At 43.3% G+C, this 13444-nt stretch overlaps 1 protein-coding gene across 1 annotated transcript in view; it reads left to right on the forward strand.

The window, feature by feature from the left end:
- The window catches only part of Adamtsl3 (ADAMTS like 3), a 291872-nt gene that overhangs the window by 203886 nt on the left and 74542 nt on the right, over nt 1–13444 (forward strand). Inside the window, exons 16-17 of the mRNA XM_036188825.1 lie at nt 5317–5606; nt 11285–11414. Coding sequence (XP_036044718.1) covers nt 5317–5606; nt 11285–11414 — 420 coding nt within the window. The remainder of the gene's footprint in view (nt 1–5316; nt 5607–11284; nt 11415–13444) is intronic.

Genomic DNA, 13444 nt, shown 5'->3' on the forward strand with positions numbered 1-13444 from the left:
CATTGGTGTTTATCTTAGTTGGGGTTTCTATTGCTGTGAAGAGACACCATAACCATGGAAACTCTTAGAAAGAAAAACTTTTAATTGGGGTGGCTCCTTTACAGTTTCAGAGGTTCAGTCCATTATCATAATGGCAGGGAACATGGTAGCACACAGGCAGACATGGTGTTGGCTACATCTTGATAGGAAATAGTGTGAAGCCCTTGGCATGACTTGGGCAAATGTGAGACCTCAGAGCCAACCCTCACAGTGACACACTCTCTCCAACAAGGCCACACCTACTCCAACAAAGCCACACCTCCTAATAGTGCAACTCCCTACGAGCTTATGGGGGCCAATTACATCCAAATCACCACAGTGTCATAAGACAACATTAGGAATTGTCAGGTGTCAGGGATGGTTTCCTGGGAAGGATGATTTGGTGATCCTGATGTCCCAAAGGTGTCAGAAACACTGTATGGCAGATATGTGAGGCCATAGATGTGTGTTTGGTGGCTGGCCCATGTTTTCTGGATATTGGGACTCTCTGTGTATAAACAAAGGCCTGCAGGATGGAGGAGGTCAGTAATGACAGAGTGGAGCAGATGTTGGTGGTAGCACAGGCTCAGTAAAGAGCGTGGACTTCATCTGGAGTCAATAGCAGTTGAAGGGTTCTGACCAGGAAAATGGACTAATCCTTACTGTTCTACATTGTAAGGGTCTCTAGTTTGTGACTTGCTTCTAGTTTAACCTACTAGAATAGACCAAACTGCAGCAAATCTCAAGTAACAAGTTTCTAGTTCTATACTGAGGCTATCCCTGCTGGGGTGAGATTTCTGGGCGAAAAGACAGGCTCGCTGAAGGCCTTTCTGCCATCAAGTTGCCTTTCAGAAACTCCGTGTCCACCTCCCTCACCGCCAGCCACACTAAAGCTGCCATCTCTCTCTCTTGGTTAACACTGAAAAATTATCACTGAAGAAAATATCCTTCCCCATTTAATATTTTTTGTACTGATCTTTGGTTCATGGAGGGTTTTACATTGCCATGTAGTTTATAAAAATAAGCATAACTTAATTTCTTTCAAAAATTAATTGATTGTCTGAGCACAGTTGAATAATCCCAAGTGTCCCCACTTTGATGTTTAAAATCAAAAGTGAGTTAATATTAGTGAGTTAATATTTCATCGCTAGTACTGTATTATTTGAGTTATTCTCTCTCTCTCTCTCTCTCTCTCTCTCTCTCTCTCTCTCTCTCTCTCTCTCTCTCTCTCTCTCTGTGTGTGTGTGTGTGTGTGTGTTTTGTTTTTTGAGACTGGGTTCTCTGTGTAGTTTTGGTGCCTGTTCTGGATCTTGCTCTGTAGACCAGGCTGGCCTCAAACTCACAGAGATCCGCCTGCCTCTGCCTCCTCAGTGCTGGGATTAAAGGTGTGAGCTACTGCCACATGGCATTAAATTTATTTTTGTAGGGCAACAAATGCTTTTAACTATTTAATCATCTCTCCAGTTCCCAATTTTAACTTTTTAATTCTATTTTTTTCTATCAGGTTAAACAACTACTCTATAATTGCTTCTTCTCTTGAAGATGTTCATGGCTATTCTCAGCCTTCTATAAAACTTCAGGGTTATTTTGTGTCTTTTTAGCCCCCAACTCTAATAACCTTAGAGATTTAGGTCCAAATTAGTCCAGTTCTGGGGAAAGCAACAGTCTTTGCAGTTCTGAGTCTTGTGCTCCAGGGTGGAGGGTATCCTTTCAATTTGTTCAGATCATTGGGGTCAGAATCTACCCAACATTTCAAATTTAAAAAAAGTAAATTTTACTTATTTTTTAGTGTGTGTGCATGGACCTATATGTGCCATAGCACAAGTGTGTGGAGCTCAGAAGACAACTTCCATGAGTCGGTTCTCTCCTTCCACAATATGGGACCCAGGAATTGACTCAGGTAGAGTTAGGCTTGGCAGCAAGCATCTTTACCTGGTACGCCATCTTACTGGGCTTTTACCCAGTATTTCACAGCTTTACTTATATCAGATCAGCATATTTTGCATAAGATTTTCATTTATAAGATGATAGAATTACGGAAATGTTCTTGTATTTCTAAGGGTTGGCTTTTCTCACTTATAAAATTGAGGTAATATAACAATTATATTAAATAATACATGTAAGGTGTACATTGTGTTAGCTGAATTCTGGGGAAACTGGCCATTTTATGTTACATATATATGTTTCATATTTACACATGATATATTTGTTAATTATATATTGAATTTTTTCCCCAAAAGTTTTCAGTTAAATTTTATGTTTTGTAACTGCCAGATAAATTTGAAACCACAATACCTTGTCTATTAGGTTTATTCTTTGACTGTTTTGTTTGTTTGTTGAGACAAGGTGTCAACTGGCAGATTATGAAGCCCAGGCTAGATTCAAACTCATCATCTCTTGCCTCCACCTCCCAAATGCCGATATTATAGGTGTGCAACACCATTCCCAGCCTCCGTTCATTTTCCCCTGATATTTATACCTTCCTTATTTACCCTTTTATTTTACTTTTATATTAGACTGCCTTATCTCCCTTTATTGGCAGCGATTCTTCCAGTGTTTTAGATATTTGCTTATTTGGATATTTTCCATATAATTAAAATTAGAGTACTTCTCTAAAACAAATCCAGATACTCCTTGTGTTTCAATAATATTGATAAATGATAAAGGCTTAAGTTTTTTTTGTTTGTTTTTTGGGTTTTTTTTTTTCCTTCAAGACAGGGTTTCCCTGTGTAGCTTTGTACCTTTCCTGGAACTCACTTGGTAGCCCAGGCTGGCCTTGAACTCACAGAGATACGCCTGTCTCTGCACCCCCCCCCTCCCAGTGCTGGGACTAAAGGCGTGCACCACCACCACCTGGCTCCTCTGACTTCTGAGAAGCTCCTCTCTCTGAAGGCCCGTGTGGTGAGACTGTCCACTGTGATAATACTGGATCACCTCAATATTTATAACCTTAGGAACCTCACTTGCGTCCTTCTTGCTGCAGACCATGGTGTAGTCGCATATTCCGAGGGTTCCAGCATGGGGATATATGTGGCAGCCTCTGTGCTGCCTACAGCTTTAGGCTTTTTATCACATCTTCCTGGAACACAATTCACCTTTTCAAGATGTGTTTGTCCTTATTTTTGAAAACACTTTCCATTTCATGTTCCTGTCTCGATTGTCTTCAATATTGGCTTACCTAAGTTCCCTCTTCCTGTGACCCTAAAAGTGGCGGTTTTAATAATCCGTGTTAGGGGACAGAGTGTACACATGAGTCTTAGCTGTTTAAAGGGCACTGTCGATGAGTTTTGAGAGAAGAGACACTCATGTCTGCAGCAGTGGGGCTGGAGGCAGGGACAACAGTTCTCTTCAGAGACAGCTCCTCAAGTGAAGTCGAGTTTCCGTATTTCCCAGCAGAAAATAGTTTCAGCACTAGCTAGTCTAAAGTGTAGTTGGAAAGTACTAAAAAGAGACTTCAAGGTAAATGGAAGCTTGGGGATTATCAGACTGAGATGTTAGTCCTCGAAAGGACAGAGTAAACCACACTCCTGCACTGCTGTGGGCTCCCAGGGGAGTCACTCAAGTGTCTTAGTAGTCACTGCATACAGGACTTGGGAAGCTTTGGGAAGGACACTGTTCAGAGTCATAGTAACTTTGGAACATTAAGGGTGGGAACTGCATCTTGGCACCTCAGCAGCAGCTTCTCCTGGCTGTCTAGCAGATGGACACTGTTTGACACATCGGAGCTCTGAGTTCTGCTTCTACAGTGTTTCACTTTGCATTTATCTCACTGAGTATAGTGCGAAGTCAAAAGCATCGTCTTAGGGGAGATGATGGAATAAATACACCTGCTGAGTGACGTTACTCAAGGCAGAGTTTTCTAAATTTGATCTGTCTGACACTGAATTCTTTCATTTGTCACTTTATCTTCTTTTAAGTTTTTATTCATTTTTTTCATGTGTAGGTGTGTATGCATACATGTACATATGTGTGGGTGGTGGTGGTGGTGGTGGTGTGTGTGATAAGTACAAGCATGGATTTCACAGAGTGTGTACAGAGCTCAGAGGATAACTTGTAGCAGTCAAGAAGGAGTCGCCTTCTACCTTGTTTGTGGCAGAGACTCACTTGTTTCTGCCACTGTGCTGCATATTCCGGGTTAGCTGGCCTGTGAGCTTCTGGGCCATCCTCCTTCTCCACTTTGCTGGAGATAGGAGTGCTGGGATAGCCTACTACCACACCTGGCTTTGTATGTGGATTCTGAGGGTCAGAATCACACGGGTTGTAAGGATCATAGCCCACCCACCCTCACACCCGGCTTTGTACGTGGGCCCTGGGGATTGTAAGGCTCATATTGCAAGCGCTTTCACCCACTAAGTTGTCCCCACCCTCCTGTCAACTTGTTACTATCCTGTGATACAAAGGATTGCATCAGAGTGTCGTACATATACATGTCCCGACTGAGCCTCATTTTTAATGAATGTGTCCAAGGGTTAGACATATTTTCTGAAGAGGGCCAGAGAGTAAACATTTTAGGTTACAAAGAATAAATGATCTGTTGTAAACATTCATTTCTGCCCAGTAGCAGGAAAAACAGGCATAAATGAGAGGCTGACAAATGAGTGTGGCTGTGTCCCGGGTACGGTTTTCATTATCGACACTAAAATGTGGATTCTATTTAATTTTCGTGTGTCACAAAATACCACCCTCTTTCATCACCAACAGTGTCAAACTATAAAAGTCATTTGTAGCTGGTGGGCTGTTGCAGGAACAGCTAAAACAAGCTGGGTTTGGTTTGAGAGTCTGGCAATCCTCATGGATGAATGCTTCACTCTCTGGCCAGTTTGTACCCCCCACCACCTATGTTCAAGAACATCTAAAAGCCCAAGGATCTGTTAAACACAAAAGGAGGACATCACAGTCTCATCCTCTTTTCACACACATCTGCCTTACCCTGCAGCTGAGCTCTCAAATCTGGAGAAGGTTCAACACTATTTCCCCGTGATGAAGGGGAAGTTCACCAATGACTGGCTGAATAAAGGCTAGCAAGAATACCCCTCTTGAAATCAAATTATGTAATTATCTCTAAATGGTGGCTTATTTATTACATCTTAAGACACATTATAGTGCTTTACACTGGTCTTAGCAAGGAACTTTGATTTTTGTGTGGAGCCAAAAGCAGTGTGTCTTTAATGAAGAATTCTCTCTGTTGGTTGTAAGATTTCAAAACAGGTTCACTACATAATTGACACTCATCAGAACCATAGCATTCCTCTTGTGGACCGCATGTGACCCCCTCTCCTGGCTTCTGGTGTTCCTCAGGTTCATCCCAGAACCCTGGTCGACCTGCAGCACCACCTGTGGGCCTGGCATTCAGATGCGTGAGGTGAGGTGTCGGGTGCTCCTCACATTCACACAGACTGAGACTGAGCTCCCGGAGGAAGAGTGTGAAGGCCCCAAGCCGCCCACTGAGCGACCCTGCCTCCTTGACGCCTGTGACCGGAGTCCTATATCTCCAGAGCTGGCTGGCCCTTTCCAGGAGAAGGACAGTGAGATGACATATGACTGGGAGTATGCTGGTTTTACGCCCTGCACTGCGACATGTTTAGGAGGTATTCAACCCCTTCCTAAGAGATAGACCTGTGGTCTATTGTGAAGGGTATGATCATGTCACATAAGCCAGATATGCAAATTAGCAAAAGTCTGAAAGGGATGAATTCGTTCAATAGCAAAACTATGCTTTTTCCTTCTTTTATATTTGGAAGATATAGTGACTAAAACAGTACCTTTGGTCTAAGAATCTGGTTCACCAAGAGGGGAAGAGGTTCACTGGTTAATATGGAATAAGTTAGAAAATGCAGAAAGGATATATTAAAGCAATCTTACGTAAAAATCAGTGTCATAGAATGAGGCAGCCTGGGATTGCTTATAGCTACTGTGATGGTCAGTAAGACGCATCCTGAGAAAAATGTTTCTGTTCATGCCTACCCCTGGGCCAGGAACCAGTACAGAGCAAGTTCACTCCCATGATGGGTGGGTGGTTGTGTGTGGATAGCTGACATGCAGGGCCAGGGTCGGCATCCTGCAGGGCTAGGCTAGAGATCATGCAGGGCCAGGGTAGGCATAGGAGATAACTTGTGTGTATACGCAGGTTCTCCTTAGAAGGAGAAGTGGAACTTGGGATTGTTTAAGCATTAAGGATTTTTTTAAAGGAATAAATTAGCAAGGAGCCAGTGTCCAAGAGCTGTTTTCTTTCTAGCTTTTGCTTAAAGTGGGAGAATGAAGATAACCAGCAAGGGGCTAGGAGCATGGCTTAGTAAAGAGCTGACTGCACAGCCATGAAGTCCTGATGTCTTGGGGTTTCTATTGCTGTGAGGAGACACCATGACCACAGCAACTCTTATAAAGGGAACATTTAATTGGTGTGGCTCACTTACAGTTCAGAGGTTTAGTCCATTATCATCATGGCAGGGGTCATGGTTCAGAAGAAGTAGCTGAGAGTTCTCCATTTTGCAGGTAATAGGAAGTATCATGAGACACTGGGTGGGGCTTGAGCATCTATGAGACCTCAAAGCCTACCTCCACAGTGACACACTCCCTCCAATAAGGCCACACCCACTCCAACAAAGCCACACCTCCTAATAGTGCCACTCCCTTTGGGGGCCATTTTCTTTCAAACCACCACAGCTGAGTTTGATCTCAGTACTCAAGTAAAAAGCCAGGCATGGTAGTGTGGGTGGTGAAGACAAATGGATCCCAGGGACTCAATGGCCAACTAATCTAATCAGTGAGCCCCAGGCCAGTGAGAAACCATATTTCAGAAACAAGGTGAATGGCTTCTAAGGAACAACACCCAAGGTTGGTATCTGGCTTTCATAGTCATTTGTGCCTACATGTGCATGCACATACACACACACACACACACACACACACACACACACACACATACACACATACACACACACTTGATTTAAAAGAAAATTTAACAACCAAGAAAGCTAGAAATTTTACTAACAAGAAAGAGCCCTAGTTTCTGTGGTGAGCCAGGACCCCTGACACCCTGTCTGTTCTATAACTCTTGATTTAGCTGTCCATCCAGCCACTTGCTATGCAGTGGGCTCCCTCCCTGAGCACCTTCCGGTGTCACCCCACAAAGAAGGTCAGAAAGCAAAAGAAGCAGCTACCTCTGAGCTATTGGCTCATGAGTGTGCTCCACTCTTTCTAGGGGTCTTCAGCTGGTGGCTTGGAATGCCCTAGTAGGTGGTAGAGCCATTGTGACTCAGATCCTCACTCTGGAGACTGAATTCTCAATCCTTGCCCTCCAGTGTCCCTGATCTGTCTCTGAACACACCCATCCTTGAGCTCTGCTCTGTACCACTGCCACCTTGGTACTCAGCCCCCTAAAGTGGCATGTGCCTCACTCCAGGCTATAGCAAAGCTACTGGTTTGTGTGTGGAGCTGTCCTTGTGGAGTTTAGAGAAAGAACCCTTCACTGAGTCAAGTGCAGGGAGACACGGCTGTAGACCCAACACTTGAGAAGTAGAGGTGAGGAGATCAGGAGATCATCCTCTGCCAGAGTTTGAGGTCAGCCTGGGCTACAGGAGAGCCCCAGCTGCTTCCATTTATTTCCCCCTCTCACTCACTGCTCCCTCATTCCTAGAAGGCCATTCCATCTAGGAACTTAGCCTTTATGGTTCACTTGAACCTGAAACACAAACCATGACCCTTATCTCCAGAGCACAAGACCTCAGTGTCCCTGAAATCTGTCATGTGTTTGCCCCAAACTTAACTTCTCTCCAAGTTCAGGACCTCAGATGCCTCTTTTTATGCATCTTGGAAACCTTAACCCTGGCGTGCTCTTGGCATATAGAAAGTGGCCCTTTCTCTTGATGAGTCCTAGCGGCAGTGGAAGAGAATAAAAGTTGAATAAGTTCACTCTGGACTCATTTTAACATGCTCCCTGTGGAGATGTGTTCCTGACACGGTACATTAGCCATCACAGTTTTGCTCTCTCCAAATCCCTTCAAATCTTGACAGGCCATGAGCTGTAGTTTTTCCAGCTACTCTTGATATAATTGGTCACTTCCTGTCAGGTTCCAATGATGTTCATGATGCTCACCATAAAGCCAAACAGCCTTCAACAACCTTTAATCTTTACCAGCTGTGTCTTCACAGCCTCCTGAAAAGAAGCCACCTGTGTGGGACACTGGGCGATGTGCGTATTTGCTAAAGCATGGCATTGTTCACTGAACTTCTCTGGGTCCATGACATACTGTTTCCTCTCTTCTCATTACCTGGAGGGTTGTAGTAGTCTGCACTTAATCATACTAGCTACTTTTTTCAATATGAACTCAGGTGCACATGTGTGCACACACACATCACACACAAATATCACACACATGCAAATATCACATACACACATACCTCATAGGCACATATCACACATACACACACCACTTATATGTGAGGGTTTGGTATGAACTTGTAAATAACCTAGCTCAAACTGATCAAAACCAATACAAAGAAATTTATTTATTCTTTGGTTTGTTTGGTTTTGATATGGGGTATTACTATGTAGTCCTGGCTGTCCTGGAACTCACTTTGTAGACCAGGCTGGCCTCAAACTCATAAAGATCTGCTTGCCTCTGCCTCCTAAATGCTGGGATTAAATGAGTGTGCCACTATTCCTGACTGTATTTTTTTAAATTGGCTCTGCTTCCACTATTAGAATCTTTGTTTTTACATTCATCATTTATTTAATTCTTGAGGAAGACTTTGAGTGTATATTTTTATACACATGTACCTATATTTCACTTCTGTCTTGCTTGTGCAAGGACACTGTACGTTTGCACAATGAAAGATTACCCAATAACATGCCTTTGAATGTTTCCTTGTCATTGGCATATGACTCTGTGTGTGTGTGTGTGTGTGTGTGTGTGTGTGTGTGTGTGTAACTAAGAGATGACACTTTTATCACAACACTGCAGAAATCAAATATGAGTGATATATTCTCATGCAACAAAAGGAATTTATTATATAAACTTCACTGAACACATTCACAACACGTTCTAAGCATGGAAATGTAGTGACCTGAATTTTGTTAAGAATAAGATGAACTTATTTTGATAAATTTTAAATTTTACCCTTTTCTGTTTTAAAGATAACTATTTGATCAAACCTCCCCAAGAAGTAATGTTAAAATCACATTATTGGATCAAAATGTGGTCTAGGAAATATTCTGTGGCCACCTCTGGAAAATATATTTTATACCAATAAATATCCCAAATTATTTAGTACATTTTAAACTTTTTTATGTTGACAAAAAAGTATGTCATGGGTATTGTAAATTCTTTCCAAACGATTTCAAGTGGTGCTCTAAGACCTTCCCCAAGTCTGTCTCCATAGAATGTTCCAAAATATTCTGAATAGATTCTCTAAAGAATTCGTTACAAATTGAAATGTATTTCAAATATGACTGCAGTTTTCTTAGATTTAAAAAAAAAAAAACCCACAATCTACTAGGAAATGAGCATCCATTCCCCCATGAGGCTACTAAGGGATTTGATACTTTGATATAAAAGTCAGAGACCCTAGGCTGTAGCCATGTCTTCTTGCATTTTGGGATAATCAGAGCTTGTGTGAAATACTCAAAGAAGGTACCTGCCGACTGCATCCTGCCATCATGGTGAGCATAACAGTGCAGATGAAGACAGGGAGAAAACTCACCAGAGAGAATCGAGCAAGAAAAATATCCATCTTATAAGTATTTTGCCCTACACTACTTTCTGCAAAATGCTGTAAAATGGTTGAATTGAAACATGGCATTCAGAGAATGGGCCACACTTGTAACATAATGGAAAGTGCATCTGATGTAAAAGTGAATATGTTTGTGTTCTTCAAATAACAGGCAGTCACTGGAAATTTTTCATCAGATACAGTTTGAGTCCTATTTCACCCAATTCCAAATTTCTAATCATTTTTTCATTTTTCTCTCAAGAGAGAAAGACTACTGGTTGAAAATGTTGGCTTTAGGAGTCACGTGGGTTTGTCTCTCTGGCCTCCAGGGGAACACATGCCGTTAATGTTCACATTTATACAAGGGGCTATTGCTACATGAGAAGGCCATGTCACATTCTGGAGTCCCCAGTGTATAAAACAGAGACCACTGAATCCAGAGGAAAGGAATTCACTCTCCCAGGGGCTTTTTCCACCTAATTATCTATTTTTATCTTTCCATTCTCAGGTGTGTGTGTGTGTGTGTGTGTGTGTGTGTGTGTGTGTGTGTGTGTGTGTGTTTTGTGCATGTGTATATGTATATTTGCACATGCCTGGGCACACATGTGTGCATGTACCCTAAGAGGCCCTAAGTGATTTCAGGAATCATCTTAATCAGTCATCCACCTTATTCCCCGAAGCAGAGTCTCTCAATCAAACTCAGAGCTCATGGATATGGATTTGAATTTGTTGAATTTGGCTAGTCTCCCCAAGGCAGCTTGTTGTGGGGTCCCAGCTCTGCCTTCAGAGGCTGGAATTTAGAGGGATGGCCACCCCCATTGAGCATTTACCTGGGTTTGGGGATCTAAATTCCAGGTCTCCCCCTTGTGCAACAAGCATGTTAGCGGCTGAGCCATTCCCCCAGGCCAACTTTTCAGCTTTTATTTTACCGCTGCTTTAGTCTTAATAGCTCTCTAAGTTTCAAACACCTTACCGTTACATGAATAAAATGGAGATACGAATGTCATTTATTTGGCCTCATGAGTTATTGCAGACTTAGGTGAAAGTCCATCACAAGCTTGTGCAATGGGAGGCATTTCTGCCAATAAAAGCATCATTAACTGCTTTCAAATTGTATGATTCAAAGTACAATGAGATTCATTAATGTGTGGTGTGTAAAGAAAAAAAAATGATATTCTTTAGCAGAACATGTAAAGTTTTCCCTTAGCTAAACTATCATACATGATGGGAAGATACACCTTGCTTGCCTGCGGGGGTGGGGGGGTGAGGAGTTTGGGGGGGGTATACCTAGCTCTCTTTAGGAAGCAGCTGATTCTGAGTGTAGGCTGCTCCCACATGGTTCCAGGTAAGTAGATCTTGGCATACAGAGGAGAGGAACTGAGTCTAGAGGTGAATGAAGATGTATTAAGGGCTGGAGTCTTGGGGTTTGCTCACAGTTGGCTTCTGATGCAGTCGAAAGGGCAATGTCCTAGTGACCTGAAGTCCCCAGATCCTGTCTTCTTCATTGCCTGGTGAGTTGTTCTGTGTCCACATTGTTTCTCTTTCCACCTTCCAGGCCATCAAGAAGCCATCGCTGTGTGCTTACACATCCAGACCCAGCAGACCGTCAATGACAGCCTGTGTGACATGGTGCACCGTCCTCCAGCAATGAGTCAGGCCTGTAACACAGAGCCCTGCCCGCCCAGGTATGTGAAGGATAGACATGCTGTCAGAACCTTAACACCTGCTTTCAAAGAGAAACTCACTGTGCACAGAGACTCACGAACTCATCAAAGCAGATCAGCTGAGCCTGCTACGAGCTCTCATCTGCTCGTTATGCTGTGGCCCCAGCTTCTTTAGGGGTACATCCAAGGACAACTAAGCTAGGAAGAATTTTTCTTAAACCTAACTTTCATTTGCAACAAGCATCCGTGGACACAAACTGGCCTGCTGTTATAAAAATCAGCCAGTGTGTTTCCTTTTTCTTCCTTGTCTCCCCAAAGGAGCTTCCCCCTCTGGTGACACAGGATCGGAGGGAGAGGTCACATGCGCCCACAGCAGGCCTGCTGTCTGCATTTGTGGATCACTCAGTGATCTGCTTGTCACCTAAAACTCACACAGAAAGGCCACTCTCTTCCTGTGCTATCCGGCCTTGGGTCTCAGATGATGGAGTTTGAAATGCCGTGAGCCCCAGAACAGCTGAGGTTGATTGGTTATGGTCTCTTTGATTTGAAAGACTGGCCTTAAAAGTTAATTGGCTCCCTGTCTAGATCCTCTCTTCCTGGGGATTGCTGGTTACAGATGATGATGACTCAGCATCTTTGGTTTGTCGCACAGACCTTTTCCAGTCTGGCCCTGGCTGTTCTCTTCCTTTGTCTACCTTTATTATGTCCACCACTCTTCTGTATTAATAAAAATTAGATGCAAAAGAAATGAGAGCCTGTTCCATCACACACACACACACACACACACACACACACACGCACGCACACACACACACACAACACACACACACACACACACACACACACACACACACACACACACACACACACACACACACACACACACACGCCTCTGCTGGAGTCTTAGTGATTATGCTGTCTACCTGGTAAGCTGCCTTCACTTGTTAAGGTCAGGTTTTGCTATGTCTAGAACTCTAGGTGGTGGATGAAGGTTAGTGTGTCCCTGTCTGCCATTCCGAGCAAAACATAAGTATGTTTTATGAACATTCAGGAGACAAGTTATGCTCGAATTCTATTGATGCTTCTGTGAAAGGTATCGATTGTGATGTTGACCCTCGTGCCTTGAGGGCATTAGAATGAGGATCAAGGAGGTTGGGCCACTCTGGTCACCAGGTCCTTTGCAGAGATGGGCATCCTTCCTTCATGAGCCTTGTCCTCTAACCTGGAGTGTCTCAGGAGGGGGCCAGCTCAGATGTGCCTCATGCTTGGTAAAACCTTACCCGCAGTGAGATGACACAATGGTTTGTGTCCATTTCCACATTTCTGACTTTGATGGTATCTGTCAGAAATACTAGGAATGTCTTAGCTGCTCTCAGAGCAATTTTTCTGGACTCAGATAGGATAAAGCAGTAAAAGTCAAGGCCCAGACATAGCACAGGGAAGTCTCATCCCCTTGCCTCACATTTACATCTTGGTGACTGCATTTCGGGGGTAATCCACGCTTGAAAACTCACTACAGAATAGGCAATATCAATGAGAGGGAAAGTGTATTCTCACTGCCAAGAAGGTCGCCCGCTTTTTTAGCTGCATCCAGAGCTTTCCACGAGAATCAAGCCCAGTCAGCTCTTCTTGTTCAACAATTGTACATTCAAACCAATTGTGAACAAAAGTATTATTTTAATGGTCCAGGAGAATAACTCAGTATAGAGGGCTATATAAGGGCTTAACATATATAAGGCCTTATGGTTGGTCTCTAGTACTGTAAAAATTTGTTTTTTGGGTTTTTTTTTTTTTTTTTTCTGTCTCAAGCATATCCAACTGTGGAACTAACCTTGGTCATCAGCTAGACCCACTTGAGAAAGGGGAAACTCAGTTGAGGAGTTGCCTCCATCAGGTTGCCTGTAAGCACATCTGTGGAGCACTTTCTCAGTTGCTGATTGTTGTGGGAAGGTCCAGTCTACTGTGGGCAGCGCTAGGCAGTGAGCTTGGGCTTTATATGAAATTGGTAGCTGATCAAGGGCTTGGAAGCAAGCCAGGGAGTAAGCAGTATT

The sequence above is a fragment of the Onychomys torridus genome, chromosome 1 (genome assembly GCF_903995425.1).
Source record: "Onychomys torridus chromosome 1, mOncTor1.1, whole genome shotgun sequence".
In the NCBI taxonomy this organism is placed as follows: Eukaryota; Metazoa; Chordata; class Mammalia; order Rodentia; family Cricetidae; genus Onychomys; species Onychomys torridus.